Source organism: Melozone crissalis, unplaced genomic scaffold (genome assembly GCF_028551555.1).
Source record: "Melozone crissalis strain CALT ecotype California unplaced genomic scaffold, PUWL_Pcris_2 ptg000063l_1, whole genome shotgun sequence".
Classification (NCBI taxonomy): Eukaryota; Metazoa; Chordata; class Aves; order Passeriformes; family Passerellidae; genus Melozone; species Melozone crissalis.
The window spans coordinates 13,134,438-13,158,008 of NW_026535841.1; the positions used below are offsets into that span (position 1 = coordinate 13,134,438).

Sequence of the window (23,571 nt, forward strand, 5' to 3'; positions counted from 1 at the left end):
TCTAATTAAACATTTATTTAATATTAAAATACAAACCAAAATATCAATGTTGGACAGCAATGCAACAATATGTCAACTGGCAAATATATATTTTTTCCACCAAGAAAAATTAATTTATGTTCACAAATACATGAAATGTACACGAACAGATCACTGGCACAAAACCCAGCCTGGCACAGGGACCCAGTAACTTCAGGGAAGGAGTTGCAGTCCTGGAGTGTCAGCTGGAGCTGAGCTGTTCACTGGGAGGCAGGAGCTGCTGCCAGGTGAATCCTGGCACTCACAGTATCACAACACCCCTCACTGGCACTGCTGGGAGGCTTCACATCCAGCACAGAAGGATTTTCCTGCCCCAGCCAGCCACAGTGCAAGTATTGCTCACAGTTCTGTCCCAATGAGAAACACCCATGGAAAAGGTTGAAATTAAAAGGATTTACCACAGAACAGTGGTTCCCTTTAACACAGGTTAATTCATGTTGCTTTTTGTATTAAAGTCCAAAATCTCCTCTTGGCTAATATTTACATCACACCATAAATATTTATAAAATAGTGGAGGAAAACCAAGTGCAAAAGGGTAACACTACCATTTTTTTTTTCCTGAAAACAAGCTGCCTTTTCGTTTCTTATTATAAATTGAATATCACTATTTAAAAATAATTAATATTTCTAAAAATATTACAATACAGGATAAACATTGATTTCTCAGGTGTAACAAAATACGTTTAAAATAGAGGTGGCTGTTTGAAGTACAAAATATTGCTGTTTGTAAAGGGTAACATGGTTGCAAAACTACTTTTCAGGGTTTATAAAAATACAAAACAATTTGCATTTACTGAGTGCATCGTTATATATTAGTGCAAAAAAAAAGTATATTTGCAGTCAAGAGAGAACTGTCAAAGATTTGCAGAGGTTCTCAAAACATGAAATCTTTTCAGAGTCATTCGTATTAACCCCAAATCTCTGTTAATTCTTTCCAAACGATCTTCCAGGGCTTCCTAAAAGGAGGAGTTAAAAGAAAGAACAAAAAGCATTAATAATATATCATGAAATCCAATGATCCTTCTAAAATTAGGAAATTGCTATCATTCCTATATTCCTGGTATCTTTTTTGAGGCCTTAGCTGCATTGTTATCACCCAAAAACCAGAGCCAGACCCACAAACTTGTCATGTGATTTTTATGTATTTTTTGGCTTTTTTAACATATGACTTACAAAACTCCATGAGAGAAACCTGGCAAAAATTAAGACAAGCTGAATATTAGGAATATTAGGTATATTTAGGAATATTAGGCATGTTTAGGAAACAGTTGATCACTGTAGTAAGTAGCAGTATTGATTTACTGGAATGCACTTTTAATTTCAAATTGATGAATTGATAACAGACCCTGGGATCACAATTCAGGAAATGCTGATGTTGAAGGCTTTGCAGAGACCTCTATAAGACAACTTTGAGACTTGTTTTTATTAAAAGAGTCTGCAGAGTTTTCCACAGAAAGCACCTCCCTGTATTCCACCTAAACCAGTTATTTTTACCTTCTTACTTTGTACTTTCAAAGAGACAATATCCAATCAAACAAAAACTAAACTTTTCAATTTCTCCTACAGCACAACATCCTCTCTGCAGCTTCAGGGATCTATTTGATAGTCACTGCATTTTGTTAACGCATTGCCTTTATCTCCCTCTCAGTTTTAGCACAAGAACAGACTATTCTGGCAGTAATTTGGCAAAATGCATCCCATGTACAAAAAATAGAAGACATTAAACAATATAAAAACTCTAACATAAAAATTCCCACAGTAATCACGCTCACTACCCAGAGGATGTTTCCTCTACATTATGTATTCTCAATTGTGGAAGAACAGAAGAGAACAGTGATTCAGAGAGGCTTTTTCACCTGATTTAGTCTTGCTTGCAAGGTCATTCTTCCACCAGAACAAGGGATTCGGCTGAGTGCAGCCTCAATCTAATAACAGAAAACACTTCAGCTGTAAATTAGTTTCAAGAGCCAATATGAGCCTTCCTAAGTCCTCTTACAGAAGGAGAGGTGAGGTGTATGGATTACAGCTACATGGAGAGTTTTGTTCTTTAACACCATAATACTGTGCCAACCCCCACCTACACTGGGTTTGTTACAGGGACTCTCCTTTAATGAATTTAGGGACAGGGAAGGACAATGGCACATTCCTGATGTGACACTGAGGTTGTGGATGAATTTCAGCCACGCATTCCACGGATAAAAGGCTCCATCCCTCACCTCTCACAGAACAATTACTATTTGTCACAACTTGAAAACAGAAATAATCTTTGCCTGTTGCTTTTCGTGAGTCAGCTCATCAAAAAGCCTCTCGGTTTCAGCCAGAGTTGGAATCCTTGCTGTGTACTTGAAGTCTTCCTCACAAGGTGATTGCACTGCCTCATGTCTCTGGCTCCTCTCCTCCCAGGCTGCTGCTGCTTTCTTCATTCCATTACTGACAGATTCAGTACAGGGGCTCTGCCTGACACCTGAATGCTGCCTTCCTATCAACAGGACAGTGGAATAGTTCTATTTATTTTGTAATTACCTGGGAAATTGTTACACAGGACAGAAAAAGAAATCAATGGCAGCACAAGCAGTGTGGTTTTGGCAGTGCATGAACCGAGGAGAGGGAAGAGCAAAGCCTCAGTCCTTGCCTTGAACAGCTTCCCAAAGGAATGCAAAACATTTGTATGGGTCATCTTTCAAGGGATCTTTGAAACACAGCACATTTTTTGGTTAACAACCAGATTCCTGTGTTGTACTAATTAGGAATTACTTTTACTGGTACATTTCTAAATACCACCAAGCTGACTGGTTGTCATGCAAACACCAGTCTGAATAAGAGCATGGATAAAACCAAAAAGCAGAACATGGTGAGAAAAGATCAATAATTTCAATCATTTCAAAAAAATCTGAAACAACTGGTTTTATTAGTTACTCTTTGCTGTCCATAATGCAAAGTTCAGTAATAGGATTTTATTAGTCTGACTCAGTGTGTACATCTTAATATAGACCCCCACTAGGATATATATTGGATAAATGAGTTAAGCACAGGGAAATGTATTGCCCTTCTTACTCAATTTAATTATTTTTCTTGTTCCAGTGTGTTTGTGCACACACACATATACACAAAAATAAATTATTTTATGGACAGGATTTCTCTGTCTACAGGAATAAGGCAAGATTTAGAGGATTTTTAAAAGTTGGGCTTCAAAGAGTAAAGAGTCAGCTTTCTAGTTAGGCAGCTACTACCACAGTGGAAAGAATCATGGTATAAAAATAAAGAACAATTTCCCTCCACTTTGACAGATTACCTTCTGCATCATCTAGTGACTGAAATTGGAGCCTTTTCCTTGGATTATTGTGCTGTAAAGTAGAAGTAGCACCAGTTTCCAGGTCATCTAGAAGTATATCAAACCTACAGAGGAGGAAGCACACAGCAATTACTTGGTAGAAGTCAGGTATCAAGCAATACATTCTTTTCTACTTTTTCACCTTTTGGGTGAATAAAAACCATTTTTTTAGAAGACTAAGTCTTCTAAATCCTGTTCAATCATTCTAGATTCTCCTGGCCAGATTTTAAAAAGTAAACTTAGCTTTATATTCAGAAATCTTCCCAACTCATTTTCAAGGACATTTAATGAACAAGAAACAGCAGCATTAAGCCTGGATAAACATCCTGCTGCTCTAAAAATGATCAGAACACAACTGTATTCACCAGACTCCTACCTTGTCACTGTGTTTTCATTTCTGCTGAGCAAATGGCTAAATCCAGGAGAGAGGTTTTCCTTTGGAGATCGTTTTGGGCTGTATGTCACAGACACTGGTGCCAACATTATCTCTCTTCTTGCTGCAAAAGACAAAGTATGTTTATGTACCTCAGACTCCCCAGTGCAGTACCTCCCACTCATGTGCTTGCAGCTTAAAGAGTGCTCTTCAAAGCTGTCTCCATGTTTATCTACATTAGATGAGAAGTGCATCACAACATGCAAAAATGAAAATAAACTTAGAACTCTCACATATTCCGTGATTACAGACATGAATTTTTTCAGACTGCCAGAACAATGCAGAAACCCTGTCCCTATTTTTGCATCTTCTAGAGCAGCCTTTCATGATTAGATTCTGCTTTTTGAGTGACACAAAGCAAGGCTGAGCAAGGCACTGACTGGGAGTGCTGGATTTCCTGTTGGCAGGAGGAAGGGACGATGACCTCTGGCCAGAGGGGGAGCTGAACCGTTTGGGTCTGTGCTGGTCTCTCCCTTTCTCTGGAGATCTGTTTGCAACCAAGGAAGGTTCAACAAACCCCACAGTCTGACGTCGAGTTGATGGTTCTAATGAAAAGAAAAAAAGTTCTTATGTTAATCAATATTTTCAACACAAGAAATCACAAATATTCCCCCGAACTGAGCTTTTTATCCCTCACATCAACGTTATTTTGCTGTTCTGCTCAAGTCTCTCTTCCTACTCACAGAACATGAAATTCATGTTTCATTTAAGTCATGAAAAAGGATCTTTGCAGTGTGTGAGGGAGAAATTACGCTGAGTAACACTGTTTAACAGAGAAACAGTGGAAATCAGGACAAAAGCATCTTTTGGGAAAGGCTGAAGGACCTGTCTGAGGTCCAGAACACAAGATTTTAAGAAAGACTCAGCGTTTTCTCTAAATCAGCATTGTTACAGCTCAGGGCAGTCCCAGTTCCTCAGTTCCATTCCCATAAACACCATGGAAACTGGAATGGATTTACAGCAGCCAGACCTTGTTAGGACTCCATTAACTGGTTACAAATACTGAGATATTCTTAGAAAAGGGGACATTAACTAGTCCTCAGCTTGAGACCTAACCACAACCTCTGCATTCCCCCTATTCTAAACAAATCACTAAGATATCCAACTTTGAATTTTCTTAGGAAAACCCCACAAGTTTTGCATGCCGAAACCTCTTTTATCCCACCACTGTATCCTGATGGACTTGAATGCTGAGAATACCAAAGCCAAAAGACATGCAAACAGAGAAAAGCCAGTAAAGACACATTCAGGAATATAAAAATAAGAGTTACTAGCTGGTGCATCTTCTTTTTCTGTCTGTGTACCCCAATCTTTAAGAATTTTTCCTTCTTCAAGTTCTTTAAAGGCTTTTAGAATTGGTGCTTCTGCCATCTCATTTTCTTTCTTTCCTATTGTGTTGGTTGAAGAGTCTTCCTGTGAGGAGTCTTTCTCAGGAGGAGAATGGTGCCTTGAATAATGTGAGGTGTGGAAGGAAAAAAAAAATAAATCAAGTTTTTTATTTTATTTCATATACCCAAACATGAACAGAATAAACAAAAAGCATGGAGAAATTCAGTTCAGATTTTAGTTTAGTTCAGGAAACCAACTCACCTAGAAGGAATATAGGTTTCTTCCAGCCTGTTGTCTTTGGGGCTCTCCTGGCCCTCCAAAGGCTGCCCAGTGAAAATGGAATATTCAGCTCCTGGTATCAACCACTTTCTCCTGCTGACATCTGGAGTTCCCAACTTGCTGTGGGAATAAAAAGCTTCAAAATTATTAAAGGCTTTGGAGTTTGGGAGGGGGGGTTTATGTTTGCTTCTGTTTTGTTTTTTAAGAAAAACCTGTGATTTATTCCAGTAAACAGAAACAAATATACAATAAACTTGTAAATACTGTGGGAAAAGTAACTGCTTTTAAAAACATGCTTGAAAGGTAAAAATAGAATATTTGGGGAAAAAAAAGCTATATGTTGAGGTTTCAGTCTAAATTACACAATATGCTCAGAATGCAGAGCTCCACAAAGATCTTTGTGTAATTTAATGCTGCTTACTCAGACCCAGGTTTGGGTTGCAAGTAGATCTCAACTAATTAAATGAAAACATTTGGTGGAGATTACTGCAGTGCTTCAGAGCATCTGATCCCAGCTTTCCTTTGGACAACAATTATTAGAAAAATAAAAAAGAAAAAACAAAAAAACAAGAAAAAGCCAGTGTTGGTGACCTGAGAGGGATAAATATCAACTAAGTATCAATTAGTAGATCATTATCTTGAGATAGCAAAAGAAAAATCTGATTTCTATAGACAAGAAAGCAGATAATTAGGAAAAAAGGGATTTGTTTACCCAAGCTATGAACTATAGGCACAATTCTGTAAATCTTTCCTGCTGGGCATTCAATTGGAATGAGCTTTCCTTGAGCCTGTGGGATCAGTTAGGGACAGATTAACTCCTAAATCCATATTGGCTCCTACATCCCCCCTCCCTGATGAACATGGGCTGCCATGTCCAGGCCTTCCTTTTTTCTGTTCATTAAAAGAGCTCTAAACAGAAATCTGTCCCTTTAATATATTAATACATAAATATTTCTGTCCTCATAATCATCAAAATTCAAATCTCCCCAAGATACACCAAATGGACATCCCCAAACCACATTAATTGTCATTTTGGGCTCCACAGCATCAGTGCTGAGATGGGAGAGACCCTGAACAGGCCAGGGGGGGACAAAGCTTCTTAGACCTTTCAAGTGTAATAAAAAAACCTCAAACAAACAAAAGCAGAGCACAGATCAACTTGAATTTCTTTAACAGAAATCCCAATTCAAAGCAGAGTGTTCATTCTGACTGAACTGCCCCTCTACTCTCAGGTTACCTGCACAAATCCTATTTAGAACCACACTGAGCAGGAATCAGCCTTTCAAACCAATGACACACAAGGAAAAGCTCCAATGCCTAACTGGACTATCAGATGGAATTCCCAAGATCTTTGTGGAGTTGGGAATTCAGCTGAGCAGTTCAGACCCAGCAAACACTCCTTTGGGAAGAGCAGGGACAGCTGGCCAAGGCAGAGACACATTAGCAGAGAATTCAGTTGGATTTATTAATTTCTTGGCACATCCAATCTCTGGATTACATCACATGTGTTTAATCCAGTTCAGCCCATGGACTGACCTCATCTTGATCCATTTTTAGCCAAAACATGTTAAAAGCTATTCTAAAACACGTTGTTTTCATGTCTTAATGGTCACTTACTTGGCACAAGAGGTTCTTGTGAAACGATTTTCACTTATATGGCGAAGTTTCAGGGCATTTTCATGTTCCACCTGCTTGAGCTGAGCTTCAAGTTTTAAAATTGTCCTTAAAAAGATGCATTAGGAGATGATTTAAATAGCATAAAAGAAACATCACATTTCTTAATAGTTTAGCTCATTTTATTCAGATATTCTGGATGAAGCAGGAGAACAAGAGCAACTGCTGCATTTCTGTCTATGCACCTCTATCTAAATATGGATATAAATATGTATTGGAATTTGAAGTTAAATAAATCAGGTAATCTGGCCAGAAAGACAGGACCAGACAACATTGCTGAGGAAGGAGAGAAGTAGAAAAAAATGCATATCCTAAATTAATGAGATTTTTAGTTTGTACCAGTAGCATGAAGCAACATGAAATGCTTCATAAAATGTGATTAAACTTGAAAGATCTACAGCCCTCACACTCTGGGAGTAGACATTTAGCCCACAGTTTGTATTTCATATTGTTAAAACAATAATAAGTTTCACAGTTACCTTTTCAAATCAGAAATCTCTGTGTTTGCATCAAGCAATTTGTTTTCAGTTGTATTTAATGTATCCTACAAGGATAAAAAGAAAAATGTAAAAAGTCCAGAAACTGCAGAAGTGCATTAAATAAAACCCAAGTAACTCCACATCAGTCTTGGAAACAACACATCAATTACACCTTCCTAGTTCAAAGGGTCCATTAAATTTCTTCAGCTTTGACTTTGCAGTATTTTTGCTGCCTATGACTGAAAAATAACAAATTCCAGTTTCCTTCCTTTTCCCTCCAGGACTCTGAAGAAGAAAGTGATCAGTAAAGATAAATATGGATCTTTCTGTTTGAGCTTTTTCAAAATATTTAAGTTAATTCAGCCAATTCCATGGAATATTATCACAAAGTTTGCATGTTTGGGTTTTTAATTATCCACTGTGTGCCTACCTTTACTCTTTCATGTTCTTTTCCAAGGGATTCGTATTCTCCTAAAAGCTAAAACAAAACAAAAGAACACCAGCCCACAGTGAGACCACAGTCAATTAACAGTTTTGTTGGCTGCTGTAAAATCATCTCAACAGCTTGGCTAACACATGCAGAAGCTCTACAGGGGATACAAAATGTACTTTAATAGTATTTGTTAAGTTCTTTTTATCATCTTCCAATTGGAACAAAAAGTTATAGACAGGACAAGAGGAGACAGAGCTACTTATACAATGTATTTCTAATTTTCAAATTATTTGTCTCTAAAGAAACTGAATGAATGAACCACTAAGGTTCCTCAGTGACTTTAAAAGTGAATTTGTCTTTTGAAATTTCAACTCTAAAAAAGAAGTTAAAGCATGAAGTAGCTTTTCCAGCTAATGCCCATTCTGCCAGTCCATTTAAACATTCCATAAAGCTCTTCCTAAAGAATCAGAGGAGCAATTCCTTAGATTCAGACTAAAATCATGCACAATGAACAGTTTTAGCAAGTTGAGATGAGGCATGAAAAGTTTAGTCCCTCTCAAACAAGCTTAAGAGAGGAAAAATTATTTTCTAAAATTTCATGTTGTATCTTCAACCTACAGTAATAAAATTCCTGAGACAGACTATTGCAAAGATTAGCTTATCAAGTATACACTTGCTGCCTAAAATAATTTTTTTTAAAGTATTTTTTAGGTCCACAGTGCCCTCCAACACCCAGCCTAGTAAGGAGTCAGCTGAGGAATTCCTGTTTTCTTGTTGTGCCTTAAGACTTCCCAGCTGTAAACTCCGAGTCTTTCTCACACCTGGACTTGCTGTCATCCCCCTCCCAGCACCAAAACCCATTTCCTTACTCACATTTTGGAACATTCTGTTTTCTTCCTGGAGCCTGGTGTTTTTATTGTCAGATAGCTTGTAAGCCTTCTCAAAGGCCTCCTCGAGCTCCCTGAGGCGGGACTGCAGGCGGCTGATGGCGTTGTCCTTCTCCTTGTGGCTCGCGCGCATCTCCTCCAGCCGCTCCTGCAGGGCCTTGGAGCTGTCACTGAGGGCACAGAAACGCTCCCTCCAGTCTGCCTGCAGGACACAAAGCATCCTTCAGAGTCTTTGAAACGTTCTTTTTCCCTGGCACATTAATTATTTCTAAGATTATTTAAATTTCAATAATTATCTTAAAATCGCCTGCACAGAAAACAAGGGTACGCCTTTACATGAACTGAACAAGATTTTTGCTCATTTCTGTGACTTGGAAAGAATGAAAATGAAGACTAAACCCACCCAAAATGTATTTATTTTATAGGATTTTAAATATCTAGAGGTGAGGCCTCCAATCCATCTGATTAACTTACTTCCCAGCATAGGTAAATGCCTAAAGAAGGTGGAATTAGTCTCTGCAGGGGTCTAACTCTGATGACAAAGTTCAACTGTCATGACAAAGTGTCCTGAGTTTTGACTAATAATAATTAGTTGAATAATAATTAATTGATTTGACCAATAATTAATGCAGCTATGCATTAATTTATGCACAAGCAAACAGGTCTGGCCCAGCTAGAAAAACTGCAAATATACCTAAAGAGAGTATTTTTGCCCCAGCATAAGTGAGATTTCTTTTATCACTGATCTAATAAGAAAGTAATTAAAACAAAAGAAAGATAGAAAGAAAATTTAAAGAAGAATGGGATAAACACATCACAGTATTTCACTCTTAGACTTTGATCCCTGCTAATTTGGAAAAAAGTTCATGAGCAACAGTGATGATGGTTCAGGTAGGGAATCCTAAGAAACTCAGGTAGGAAAGTCACTGTGTAACATGTGGACTGATGTTATATGTCGAGGGAAAGGTTGAAAGGTTAAAAGTAACAAAAAAAAGTATTGAAGCACTGGTCAACTTATTAATGAAAAAGTTCATTCTTTTACCCTTTTACTTAAAAAGCAACTTGATCTAATAACAGATACTTACCACTTGCTTTTCTAGCTGATTATTCTTATTTTCAAGGGCTTTTATGTGAGCACTTGCTTCATTCAGAGCTGAATCTAACTGGTCACACCTGCTTAGAACATAGAGATTACACCAAGATCTTGAAATTTTCAAATAATAAACCTACATTTTATAGCCTTATTCCCTTCCTCAAGCATCCCCACAAATTTTGGTGCCCAGCCTTGATCTCCTCCCACATTTTTCAGCCCCAGCAGTGTCTCTGCTCAGAAGGGCTGTGGTGGCCTGGGAATACATAAATTCTGTGCAGTATTTCAGCTGTCTAAATGTGCAATATGTGTTTTAACTGGCAATAATTATACAGAAATCACATCAGCATTCTCTGTACAGCAAACACTCGAGCTGTAGATAATGGAATGCACAGCTGGGGCACCCAGACCCCAGGGTAAAGGCACCAATGAACTCAGGACTGCTCCTGTGTCACCATGGAAGGTACAGGAGGATGATGTTCACCAGCATGACAGGAGAGCAGAATCTTCCCAACACAAATCATTCCATTACAAATTGCTCAGACCTCTGCCTGCCAGCCATTCCTGAGAAAGCTTGCACTGGCTCCAGGAAAAAACAGATCAAACAAGAACTGAAGTCCAAACACCACATTTACTGTCCAACAACAGTGAACTGATCTCCACAGAAACATGGAATAGTTTGAGTTGGAAGGGACCTTAAAGCTCATCCAGTTCCAACCCCTCTGCCAAGAGCAGGGACATCTTCCACAGGATGAGGCAGCTCAGGGCCCTGTCCAACCCCTTAGCCAGGGATGGGGCAGCCACAGCTTAGCAACTGCATTAAACAATGCAAAATTTATATTTAACAGGGAAATATTAATATCATAGAGACATGAAATCTTCAGAACTGAAGAGGGACATAAACTGTTTGAGACACTCCAAACAAGGATACACAGTCTTTAAAATATACAGAGCACCACCTAAAGAGAAAGACAGGAAGGACAAACAGTACCTGTCAGCAAGGCTCTGATTGATTTTCTTCAGCTCCTCAGATGCAGCAGTTCTGTGGCTGGACTCCAGCTGCTGTTTCAGGCTCTGGATCTCAGAGTCATAGTAAGCTCGTAGATCAGCGATGTGTCGGGCGTGCTTCTCCCTCAGGCTCTGCCTAATCCTATTTTCAATATAGGAATTGTAGAAAATTCCAGCCATCCACATGATCATGTGGATTAATTTGTGGATTCTGGATTCATTTGGACATAATGAACTCAGCACATAAATGTCTCTTACAAAACTCTATTTGCATTCAACCTAAAGCAAAGACAGCTTTGTCATCTAAGGCAGAGAAGTCTTCATATTAATAGAGATAAATATTATGATTATTATATACAAATACATACAGGTATATAAGTATATATACAGGTATATATGATTATTATATACAAATAAATATAAAAATACAAAATAAAGCTTTACTTTTTACAAGCCCTCATACATGGAATAAATGCCCTGTCTGCTTGTCCAGTACAAATCATCAGAGCTTCAATAGCGAATGGAGGATATTTATTTTTCCTAAGCACAGTAAATTCTGTGCAGCTCTGCATTTGATTCTAAAGAGGAAAAAAATCCCCCTTCTCAGAACTTTGAAATTCTCTGCCTAAATGGACTCCCTCACACAGCCTATGAGAAAGGATGTATTTTTATTTTTATGTATAAAGAGACACGACCAAGAGAACTCACATATTTTGTTTGGCTCACTATTATTGTTTCATTCCTTTCATGAAAGCACCAAACTTTTGACTTTTAAAAAAGAAAAAGTTACTTACTTTGACATTACCACAGGATCCTCAAGAGATGCCACTGAAAGGCTGCAATCTGGCAAACTGCTGTCAGCACACTGAGTAAGAGAAGATGGAGTTAGAGTCAGTGTTTCTTCCTCTTCAGTGTTGACAGAATGGTCATTGTCAGCATTCCTGGGAGCCACTGGGAAGGGAGAGCTGGCCCTGTGTTCACTCTGGAATGGGTGATTTCTCCACAGGTCCAAGTGCACAGCTCTGCTGCTGGCAGGGTGTGTTGGAGAATCATCCAGCTGAGGTGAATGACTTGTCTGTGAAAAAGAGTCTGTGTCACAATGACTTGGAAATCCGGGCTCTGCCATAGAGTCTGGAGAAAAGGGAGCAGAGTCTGCAGGAGTCCTGGAAAAACTGAGTCCCTGGTTCTGCTGGCCTGGCTTCATATGCAGGGTTGGGTCCAACGTCAAAATCTAGGAAATAAGTTACAATGCTAAAAAAATTGTGATTTAACTCCATTTACAAGAACAAGATTTATCTCAAGGCATCAATAAACCATACACCATACTGTAAGTATTATATTGAATATTATTACAATCATTTGGAAGTGACAAATAAAATGTCAGTTCTGCAACACTGTAATGACAATACACATTCCCAATAACAATACACATTCCCAATAATTGCAAACTGAGTTTCTAAGTTTCCATTAATAAAGGACATATCCAAGATCTGTAGCTTTCTAGAAAACCTCTGAAATTTCAGTTATGCAAGTTGAAAGATTTTTGTCTGTGTGTTGAAACAATAACCTTGCAGGGTTACAAAAGCATTTCATTAATTACCTAAACAGTACAGTCACACAGCAGCCACCATCCCTGGGTTATGTACAGGACTGAGAGCTATATAAAAAACAGGTATGAGAAAGAATCATTTCCACAAGCTGTGCCTGTTCTGTTCCATGGGTGGAACAGACCCTGGCACTGCAGTTCCAGGTGCAGCTCAGCAGCTGCAGCCCCAGCAGCAGCGGATCCGTCCCTGCCGCATCCTCAAGGCTGTGCAGCAAAGGTTCTTCCCTGCTCAGGCTGTTCCTGGAGGTTCCTCCAAGCTGGATCCTTTCCCAAGCTGCTCAAACTGCTGTTCCAGCACAACACTGGAGGTGGCAGCAGGGGCCAAGCCGTGTGAAACCAGCCCAACACATCCTCAACTGATCCGTGAATAAAGAAATTGATGTTACCTCTGGTGGGTGACTTGGCTGGGAAGAAGGCATAAAACTCTGGTCTGGCAGCTGCTGCTTTTCCCTTTGTCTTTTATGATAAATGTCCTTCAGTGATGACAACTTCCTTTCATCAGCAGAAGACAACTTCAACAGGCAAAATTGCTACATTACTTTTTCTGAACACAACACTCCACCCCCAACAAAGATAAGCAAGTTCTGGGGTGGGTTTAGCTAATAAAGCAGCTCAGAACACACAGCTTCATTCAAGCTAAAAAAGGGTTTCTAACAAGGCACATACACCTTTAACATACTAATTAGACACTTCTCATCTTCTATACACAGCTCCTTTTGAAGGACAAAAGGTCAGTAAATTTCAAGGGAGGTTAGTGGGGTGCAGGGATAATGAAGAGCCAGGATATGAAAGACTGAGATAACAAAAGGGTTCTTTCCATCACAGGCAAACAGCAAAGACAAAAAGCAACTACATAATAACTTTTAAATGTGTACAAAGTTTACCTGAACTGGTGATGTTTTCTCCACAAAAGTATCAGGCAACTCACTTCTGAAATTCTCTGGTAAAGTGTGATACATCTCCTTTTCATCTAACTTCCAGTATGAAAGTCCTGATGAAAAAAAATACCAGATGAAAACTAATTCTACAGATTTCAAGCTGGCAGCTATAGAACAGGAATCCAAAACCCATTAGTAAAATGTTATTTGGTCAGTAACAAGAATGGTACAGTAGTTATTTGCATTTATTGCTCAAGGATGTCATTAGAACATTTGTTACCAGGCCAGGAGTTAGAAAAATCTCAATGCAAAGCACAGGCAACATAATCAGTCTCACATCATAAAGCACCAGGGACAAAAGCTATAAATCAGTTAAAACACATAGATTTGGTGTTCAAGGGGCAAATCCTCATTTACCATGAACTTACATTTCTAACGATTCCAGTATAGCACTTAAAACTGGCACCACCCAAGGAACAATCCCACCTGCTATTACAAACTCTTCACTCTGTGCAGCAGGCAAAGACAAACTACCAGGACTAAGAGGGATGGCACAAGAGGAACAGACACAGCCTCAATCCCACTCCAATCTCTTAAATGTGTCCCTCTCTCAGTGGCTTGTGAAGAAGCAACAATTATACACAGTTTGCAGGCCTGCATCTCTGTGCCCCTGTTTGTTACTGAAATGAATCCACCCTGTTATGATCAAAATATGTGAATTAGTTGTCTGGCTTTGATAAAAAACCCCAATAACCACAACCCCCAAACCCATACAAATCCACCACCAACCACCCCTCACACACACCCCCAAAACAACAAAGCCAAACCTTACCAAAACACAAAAAAGCAACTCTCCCCCAAATTAAAGAATCACCAGGTTACACACTGCATTATTCTGTTCTTGTCTATTTACTCAGTTATAGAATCATGCCCTTGGCTTAAAGGAATTCTGCCTCTATTACCATGAACTCCTGTAATTACCACACCATTGATGCTAATGTTTCCTATCCTACCATGATATTAACAGTAATTCCATTATGAAACAGCTTTAAACACAACGTTCAGCTTTGAAATGCTGAGAAATTTGGAAAAACATCCCAACTGCTGCATGTCCTACATCTGCCAGCAGCAAGACACAGGAGCTGCCATCAGTTTGAAAACAGGAGCAAGAAGCAGAATTAATGCTATAGCAAAGCCTGTCAGTGCTTAAATCCTCCTCACCTCCCTGAAGTTATTGGAGATGCATTCCAGTAAGAGTTTTAAAAAGGAGAATTTAAAAGAAAGGGAATTTATGTACAAGAAATTAACTATACCTGAAGCTTCTGACACTACAGAATTTGGACTTTCTTTGGGTTGATTGAGGTAAAAAGTGTATGGTGGCGAAGCAGCATCAGTAAGGTTTGTCTAAAATTACAATGGAAAAACAAATTCAGAAGGAAAATCACGAGGCAAGGAAAAAAAAAGCAAAGGTATAATGTTTAAAATTGCATACAAATGTTATTCGTCTTTTTAAGCAAAGACATTAAATACAATTACACAGCATGATCCAAACCTACAGAATTTATATTGAGGGTAATCATAGCCAAAAGTGGAACTAAGCTAAGCCACATAATTAAACTGATGTTTCCTAAGACGTGCCTGTGTTTTTGTCCTGAGCAAAGTGGTTAATGCCTTAACACACAAAGAATCCTGTGTGCCAGAAGAGGCATCATCAGCTGAAATCAAAGATCCTTCAAAATTACAGGACACAATAAATTGCCATGACCTGAAGCCTCAGCTGAGAGTGTGGCCATTATCTCTACAAGGAGAGAACATGTGCCACTCAGGGAGGTGTTAAGACAAAAATTAGGTAATGAATAAAATAAACCAAAATAGCTCTGTGCCTAAGTATGGAATGATCCAAAAAGTAAACTTTGCCCACATGAACTTTAAATATGAATGGGAACTCAAATGCTTAAAATATGAAAGTATATGCTGAATGAGAACATGCTGTAACTCTGAAAAAATACCAGTTCCAAGAATAGCATTAGAAAAACATAATGAATTAAAAAGAGACTTACATTGTCAAGTGGTAATCTCTTCACTCTCTCATTTTCTTGCATAGAGTTCACACATCCTTCATCTGCAGTTACTCTTTTTGGTTGGGTTTGTTTCAACTTTTGTGCCCATGATGTTAAAGATTTACTGGATGGTAAGAAACACACACATATATTTAGGGGAAATACATTAAAGCGTATCTACAACAGCTAAACACTGGAGATGCAGACCTGCATCACTCAGAAACATCAAGCTAAATAAATATATTTATCTATCAAGCAGCAGAACATCCAGAGGTTCCATTCAACTCAGACATGCCCCCAGTGACCAGCAGCTTTTACTGAATGGGGATCGTCTATAATAAATTACCATAATTAGAAAGTTTATCACTTACCTGGCTTTTTTCCCACATGGATGATCTTCATCAGCTTTATGCTCCAAGCCAGCAGGAAAGACCAAGCTATCCCCCCTTGCGGATGGAGGACTCTCCTCTGCTGTTTGTGCTGGCGGCTCTCCCTGGCTCTGAGGGCCGCCCCCGTGCAGCCGCGGCCCGGGGGGAGGCTGTGCCGGGCAGGGCCCGGGCAGGGCCGGGCTCGGCTCGGCGGACAGGGAGCCGTAGCCGCTGTTCATGGAGCTGTCGCTGTTCACGGAGCCCTCTCTGGCCGCACATCCCCGCGGCAGCCCCGCGGCCCCGGCCGGGCTCTCCCCCTCTCCGGCTGCCAGGTGCCTCCCCAGGCTCTCCCGCTCCTCCAGCGCCTCCGAGCACATCCCCATGGGGCCGGGCAGGGAGGGCACAGCCCGGCCCCCGGCCCAGCTGCTGCTCTGCAACCTCACCAGCTGCTTTATCTCATCCTGAATCAGCTGCACAGGGGGGGAAAAGGGACAATTCCCATCAGATCCTGCCTGAAGTCACACCCCTGTTTAGATGCATCTTCCATTCGTGTTATTAGCGGGAGATTTAGAGTATTTATTCCATATAGCTCCAAGTTTTCATGTGCAGACATCTCATGCATAAAGTAGATAAATACATACTGTGCATAACAGTAAATATAAATAAAACAGTAAAAAGAACAGTAAAATGTCCATGGGAACAATCCTGAATTCCATGCAGTGAATTACAAGTCTCGGTAGTCATTTATTCATGTAAAAAACATGCATGAATGTATCACTAATTACCTCAGAACTACAGTTACCTACCGACCTGCTAAAGAAATACAAACTATCCAGGTGTTGGGCTAAATTTAGGTCTGAAACACTTTTTCACTTGGATACACATTTTTAAAGACTGCAAGGATGCTTTGATGGAAGAATTAACCATTACTCTATCATGAGAATAGGAATAATGTACCTCTGCAAGATTATTGCATAAAACTCAACTTTAAAACACCCAATTTGGATATTATGCTGTTAGGTTCAAATGGTACAAAGTTCTACCTTCTGATTGTTTTGGTGGCTGATGGAGTGGAGCAAACCCAAAACTGCATCACTACATTTAACAGGTCACTTTCTCTTTACTCTACAAGACTTATTTCAATATATTAGGTCAGTAATTTTTGAAGTTCTAAGTTTTACAGCTGTGCTCTGGAAATACTGAAACAGCTCTGAGAAATAATTAATGCTTTTGCCAAGGGCTGTGAAGAGATTTCACATTTGCGCCTGTGGCCAGCACTTCTGCAGAGTTCAACTGAGATTACTGAACTGCAGGAGTACACAACTCTTGCACATGACAGGACAGAGCACAGAATTGTTTTCAAGAATATATTTCAAACTAATTCCCTCAGGAAAGGAAGAAGGAAAAAACTTGCAATAATTTTAAGAACATGGAACTTGTGTTTTTTCACAGAACTACAGTACATTACTCACATGTGAATAGCAACTGGAGAGAACAAATTGAACAAAAATGATTTGTTCTCTCAAAGTAAGAAATAAAAAAGAATACTTAATTTCAGAGGAACCTACATGTAATGCTAGTCAGGATCAAGCCTCAGATTTTTTATTAACTTGTAACAGAACAAACAACTGAATTTCAGTTCAGCCTTTCCCTGCCAAAAATAATAAACAAACAAAAAACTTGGGATGAATTTCCTTCCACTACAAAGTTTTGTGTTCTGCTAATGATTTCAATCATGACTGCAGCAATCATTTGTATTTAAGTTCTGTAATCCAGCTGTCAAGAAGGTAGGGAAGGGAGAAAAGAAGGGAAAGAACAGAACTGGAGTGGGGGGAGAGAAGATCAGATTCACTGCTGACATTCAATCTTTGTCACTAATACCCTGTGCAGGAAAACTGAAAGGCTCCTATTCCAATTAAATTGCTTTTTTACCTCTTTTTGCACAGTCAAAAATGACTGCAAGAGATGAAAAAAAAAAGGGAAAAATAAGATGTGCTTTCTACAGTTTTGGGATTGTAATTTTGGTTTTATAATCTCTTTGATAAAGTCTGATCTTGGGATGATCCAGCTTGTCCCTGGCACAGTTATGGTTTTTTGTATAGATCACATAAGCCAAGGGCTGCCCCCACTGATTCCAGAAGGAACTCAAGGGTTTTTATCCCTGTTCTCACAAGGATGGAGATTTTTATGTAGTTGGTCTTGAAACCCAGCATGGAGCAAACCTTATCTCAGAGTCATGTCAGTGCTGATCCAGCACCTTGCTTTTCTACCACAAAAAGCAAATTCCCATCTATTTTATTTACTGCATAAATAGCTCAGTTCTAGCTGCTGATTCTGTGTTTAGTGTGGCACCCCGTGCAGTGAGAAAGCCCTGCTGACCCTCAGCTCTTCCAGAGGTAGCCTTTCCTATTAAAAAAGACAAAAACCAGCAAAGCCAACACAATGGATTAGTAAAGACCATGATCAGCAACAAGTGAATCAAACCACTACAGTAAGAGGAAGGAAAAACAAGGGTAAGGAAACAGGGAAATAACAAGATGGGAGGGAGGGGGAAGGTGAGGCAGGAGAAACAGCAGATAGGATAAAAGGACAGTACCTCTTGGTAATTCAGTTCAGGAACTGCTGATTACTACTAGTGTGGAGGGCATCAGGAAAGGGAAGGGAAAAACAGCAACCAAAATGATGAAGATATTAAGCATTATATAATTATAGTTTCATTGTCTGTTATATATACATATACATTGCTTCTGTTCTAATGGATAAATAGGTTCAGCAAAAATATGAACCTTCACAGGGATTGTTTTTCATTCTTAGAAAAGAAACTCTTCAGTTGAAGGTGAGATAGGTGTTCAGCTATTACAGTGATGGTTTTCCTGGGCTAGATACTCTATGGATGAGGGGATGATAAGCTGTATATTTTTTTAAATGAAAATAAAGCTATATTGTCTCAAAATCAGAAATTATACAGTCTAACAGTTCATAAAAACCTTGTGCCTACAAAATACCATTATCAGGTGAGCATTCTGAACCAAATGTTTGTGAAAACAAAATAATTGAAAACAAATAATCCACAAATCACTCCTGAAATGGTTCCTAACAGTTGCTTTGTTAATTAACCAAGGCTGTCTCAAATATGCTCCCTTTAAACAGCATCCACTGCCATTAACTGCCTCTCTGCATTGTTTTGGAGGGAGAAAAAAATAATTAAGCTTTATCAAGCTCCATGAACAGTCGTTACTTACTTGGATTTGATGGTGGAACTGCTCTTGCTGGGCATTTATTTGTTCCTGGCATTGTTTTTCTACCAGTCTCAGAAGCTGTATCCACCTTGTCTGTTAAATCACAAAGTGCAATAATTAAAGCACAGAAATATTGCACCTCTTACCTTTTCTCTGGCTGCAAACAGCTTTGCAATCCTGTCCCTGGGTGTTGGCATAATCCAAAGTTGAGGAACAGCACTGTGGGTGCCCATCCCACAGCACATTCAGCCCCCACCATGCCAATCACTGGGAACCAAAAGTAGGAACAACTGCCAGCAAAGAACAGTCAGATTCTGGAAAGGTTGATTCCACTTCCTTTAATTACAGGCAATTCTAAAATTGAGAATTAAACACCCTTCAGTAAGAAACTCCTCCACCCAGCAATCCAGCTAAAGGCCAGGATGCATAATTATGTCACGGAAACTAAGAGATAATTTTTTAAAAGATCAAATACACAGCATTCCTGAAACATGGCAAAATCTGATGTTTAAAAACTATTTTATGTTAATGTTTATGGAGCTGGTGCTTGAAGCACAGGGCACGGGACACACATCAATATTCTGTTCCTGGAGGTGTTAAAGAGAACCCAAATTAAGCATCTGTCAACACACACTTGGATGGATCCCAGCCAGGGAGCTCCAAAATCTGCAAGAACAAGCCCATGGTGGGCAAAACTGATGCTCCTTATGATAACCAAATATACCGATAAAATTGAAAATACAAAGGACAAAAAAATTCCAAAAAGCGTTTGGGAGAATTAGTTCATTGAAACTACATCATTATTTTTGCATTGGTTTAAATCTGGAAACAAATTAATCACCTACACATCTTTACAAATGGATTATATAAATAAGTCAAGCAAAACAGAACCATTTTTAGAAAAAAAACCTTCTAAATTCTAGGATCATTTCAGACCATTTTGATGTAATACAGTTTTAATGGTTTAAATTTTTTCAGTTCAAAAGCTTGCTACCTTTATTGTAACTTTGGGAAAAAATGTTCTGATCCATATTATATTACAATATATATTATTAATATAATATTATTATATGATAAAACACCAAGATATAAAGACAAATTATTGTAAAACACTGAAATAAAATTGCAGTAAAATCCAGCCAGGTGATTAGCTCATTTACTGTAAAGGATCTCTCCCATCATTAAGAATAAACCCAGATCTTGCTGCTGAATTGAATCACAGATTTGTCTTCCAAAATGCAAAGCAAATACATTAATATCACTTTTAAAAAATAAAATTTAATATCAAATACCTCACAGTTCCTCACAATTTCCGAGTTAGCATGTCCAATGTTCTGGATATCTTGCATAAAGGAGGCAAGCAGCTCAACAGAACCAGGCTTTAATGAGGACCTGGTATTCCCTGAGTAACCAGAAACTCCACAGGGATTGGATGAAGGACCTCTGGAGAAACACAAAGAAAACAGCTCAATTATTTATTGTGTCAGGTGTGCAACACAGTGGCCCAAACAATACCCTACACCTGCCAGACTGCCAGAATGATACACTCAATTTAGGACTCCCACCATGCTGAAATAAAAATTTCACTTTAACACCAATATTACTGTGAAGGGATGCTAACTAAGCAGAACCAAAATAATGAAAGTAATTGTTAGTGATTGCTTCAGCACATTACCTGTTGGAATTCAAGTTGCAGACAGAGCTGGGGGGGTTTCTGCCATCACAGTCTGCAGAGCACAAGGGGGGTTCTTGTACAGGATTCACTACATCGCTGTTTTCCATATCTCAGTCCCAGGTAAGACATTACCCTGAAAACAGAGAGAAATAAACATCACTCTCTTTATTTAAAAAACATTTGACTTTATTGTGTGAAGAAATAGAATTGGAGAGACATTTGTTTCAGCCAAACCATCCCAAAAAGTGCAAATATTCTACAACCAGGCTTCTCCCTTTTCCTGGGCCACCCTGCAAGCAGGAACTGCTCACTCAGCCTTGGGCCTCCCACAGGTCCAAGGATTCCCAACACATCCAGGCAGGCTGGAAAGGAGGCTGAATGCAAAACATTCCACGTAAAACCAGGTTATCAGGGTCTGATTGGTTGTTTTCTTTAAATCTGGGGCTCCACAGACCATGTGCAAGGTGTGAAATCTCCTATTATTGATGTATTTAGATGTGATTGAAGATCTGAACCCTCACTGTAAGAAACACACTCATCAAAAATAATAAAACTGAGATCAGCTGACTTAGACTGGGGTCAACCAATTCTGCCATTTCTGTGTGTAATATTTGGCTTACTTTTTTCACAGATCACTTGTTCCACTGTTATTATGTAACATTAATTCAGAAGGCTTAAAAACTGAGCTACATTTCTGACCGATTAATAAAACAACAAAAAAAGGAGTCAAACAGGAATCCCACAGTGGATGAAAACAGCAGCTGGTTAACTGAAAGCATCATAAATAAATAAACACACAATACTTGGGCCACAGTCTTACAGCAGACTGGCTGTAGAGAGACTAAAATATTCTTCACTTTCTAGTGAAAGTTTGCACTTTCACTAAGAAAACCCTTGAAATAATTAATTAACCAGTTCTTACACAGGGCTTATTTCAGCATGTTGTACACCCTGGTGAATTCAGCCTGTGTTCTAACACTAAAGAAAAACCTTATGATCATGTCATGGATGGAGAGCAAAAAGAGACATTAAGAAATATCATCTTGGCAGTCTGGTAATGCTAAGAATAAATTCCTGCTGCCTTGAAGAAGCACAACACCAAAGCATGACCATTCCTCTTTACAGGGCCGATGGGTTTTACAGACTCAAGTTTGCATTATTTGCAAGTTCTTGGAGATGTATCTCAAATAATTTCAGAAGTATAATATATTTTCACCAGAAGAAAACTAACTGACAGGTGCCCTATTTTCCTCTGTTTTACTGAAGCCTGCTTGGCTTTAGCAGAAATGTTTTCTGGGTACTCACTCACTATCTCCTCTGGGTAGGGCTGAAAATGCCAGAATTGGAAGGAAATTATCACAGACACACACACCCCTCGGGCAGAGCTTTGTGGGATAAAGAAAAGAAGACAAAACCCATGGCTTTCTTCTTTTTCTAGCGGTCAGAAGCCTGCAAAACTTGGAGGTTATCAGCTGCTGAGCTGACAGCGATGGCAGGGGCTGGGAGTGTCACTGAGCAGGGGATGGGGGCGGCATCAGTCCCCCCGAATCCCCAGGATGGAATCATGGGTGGCCTATCTCGGCAGCACAGCAAATGGGTGGGACTTAGCTGTGACACAGGCTCGTTTCATAACCTCATTAGAAGTCTCCTCTCGATAAAAAAAATATTAGCGAGCTGGAACTGCGCTGCGGGAGCGCTGTCATCCATGGATCCCACTGCACAGCATAGCACAGCGCGGTGCTTACACGGCCATGCAGCTGCGGAAAGGGGCACGGCTGGGAAAATACAATCGGCGAGGTGTTTGTAACTCAGAAATATCGGCGCTGACTTCGGTGCAAACGCCAACACAGAGCCCGTGAGGTTCTGCAGCGCTTCCTGAGCCAGACCCGACTCCTCCCGATCCCTCAGCGGTGCCGGGGGCGCTCGGTGCCCGCGGCCAGGCCCCACCTCCCCACGGACCTTGAGGGACCCTCAGAGGGCACAACGAGCCCGGGGCTGCAGCGCCTGCGGGAGCCGCCCGGGCCCCGAGGGCTCGGCCCCCGCAGGGACCCCTCTTCCACGTCCGCTCCCTCGGGGCCGCCTCCCGTCGGTCCGTAACTCCCTCCCCGGCTCCGCGTGCGCCCCGTCCGCTCGCCAGCGCCACGCTCGCCCCGCGGTGCCCGGGCCCCTCACATGTCACCCCTCACATGCCAGCCCTCACTCGGCGCGGCCCCTCCACGGCCCCGTCCCTTCACCAGGGCCCCCCCCCAGCGGCTCCGCCGCCCCGCCCCGCTCAGGCCAAGCCCCGCCCCTGCGCTCTCATTGGGCGGCCGCTCCTCGCGCTCCGCGATGTTGACAGCGCCGCCGCCTCCGATTGGCTGCACCGCCCGTCACTCTGGGGGAAAGGGGCGGAGCGCTGGGGGCGGCCTCGCTGCTCCGGGATGGGGCGCAGGGACCCGGCCAAGCGCGGCGGTGCTAACCCCGCCGGCTGCCCGCGGGCCCGCTCGGTTCATACCCGCATCGCTGGGAGCCCACGGCGCCCGGCAGCCGCCTCCTCCCGCGGCCGTGAAACGACGAACGGAGCGGCCCTGCACCGCCCGCCCGGCGAGTGGCGGCCGGGAGTTTCGAACGTGGGGACGGGGGTAGAGGGCGCTCCGCACTGAGCCCGGCCCTGTGATTGGCCGCCTCGAGCGCGCGCCTCCCGCGCTGATTCGCTGCGCGGCAAAGCCCGCGCGCCGCCGCCAGGGGAGCGGCGCGCGCCGCGGCGCCGTTCCCCGAGAGAAC

The 23,571-nt window shown here is 40.8% G+C and overlaps 1 protein-coding gene across 4 annotated transcripts; it reads right to left on the bottom strand.

Annotated features, from left to right (window-relative positions):
* MPHOSPH9 (M-phase phosphoprotein 9) lies at window positions 1-23,422 on the bottom strand. 4 transcript variants are annotated; one of them, XM_054288603.1, is made up of 24 exons: window positions 23,303-23,422; window positions 20,809-20,941; window positions 20,426-20,576; window positions 19,137-19,226; window positions 15,898-16,364; window positions 15,527-15,650; window positions 14,780-14,870; window positions 13,473-13,579; window positions 12,975-13,100; window positions 11,777-12,213; window positions 10,966-11,124; window positions 9,970-10,057; window positions 8,871-9,086; window positions 7,995-8,042; window positions 7,565-7,629; window positions 7,029-7,133; window positions 5,394-5,531; window positions 5,075-5,250; window positions 4,184-4,348; window positions 3,747-3,867; window positions 3,332-3,435; window positions 2,310-2,518; window positions 1,896-1,964; window positions 1-995 (listed from the first exon to the last, which is right to left on the bottom strand). In XM_054288603.1, exons 2-24 carry the CDS (start codon window positions 20,913-20,915, stop codon window positions 894-896), a joined length of 3,465 nt encoding a protein of 1,154 aa, XP_054144578.1. In that variant the 5' UTR covers window positions 20,916-20,941; window positions 23,303-23,422; the 3' UTR covers window positions 1-893. The 4 variants fall into 4 exon arrangements, with proteins under 4 accessions (XP_054144578.1, XP_054144580.1, XP_054144579.1 ...); XM_054288605.1 differs by lacking the exon at window positions 23,303-23,422 and adding an exon at window positions 22,995-23,042; XM_054288604.1 differs by lacking the exon at window positions 23,303-23,422 and adding an exon at window positions 22,981-23,029.
* Between the last annotated feature and the right edge of the window lie 149 nt (window positions 23,423-23,571).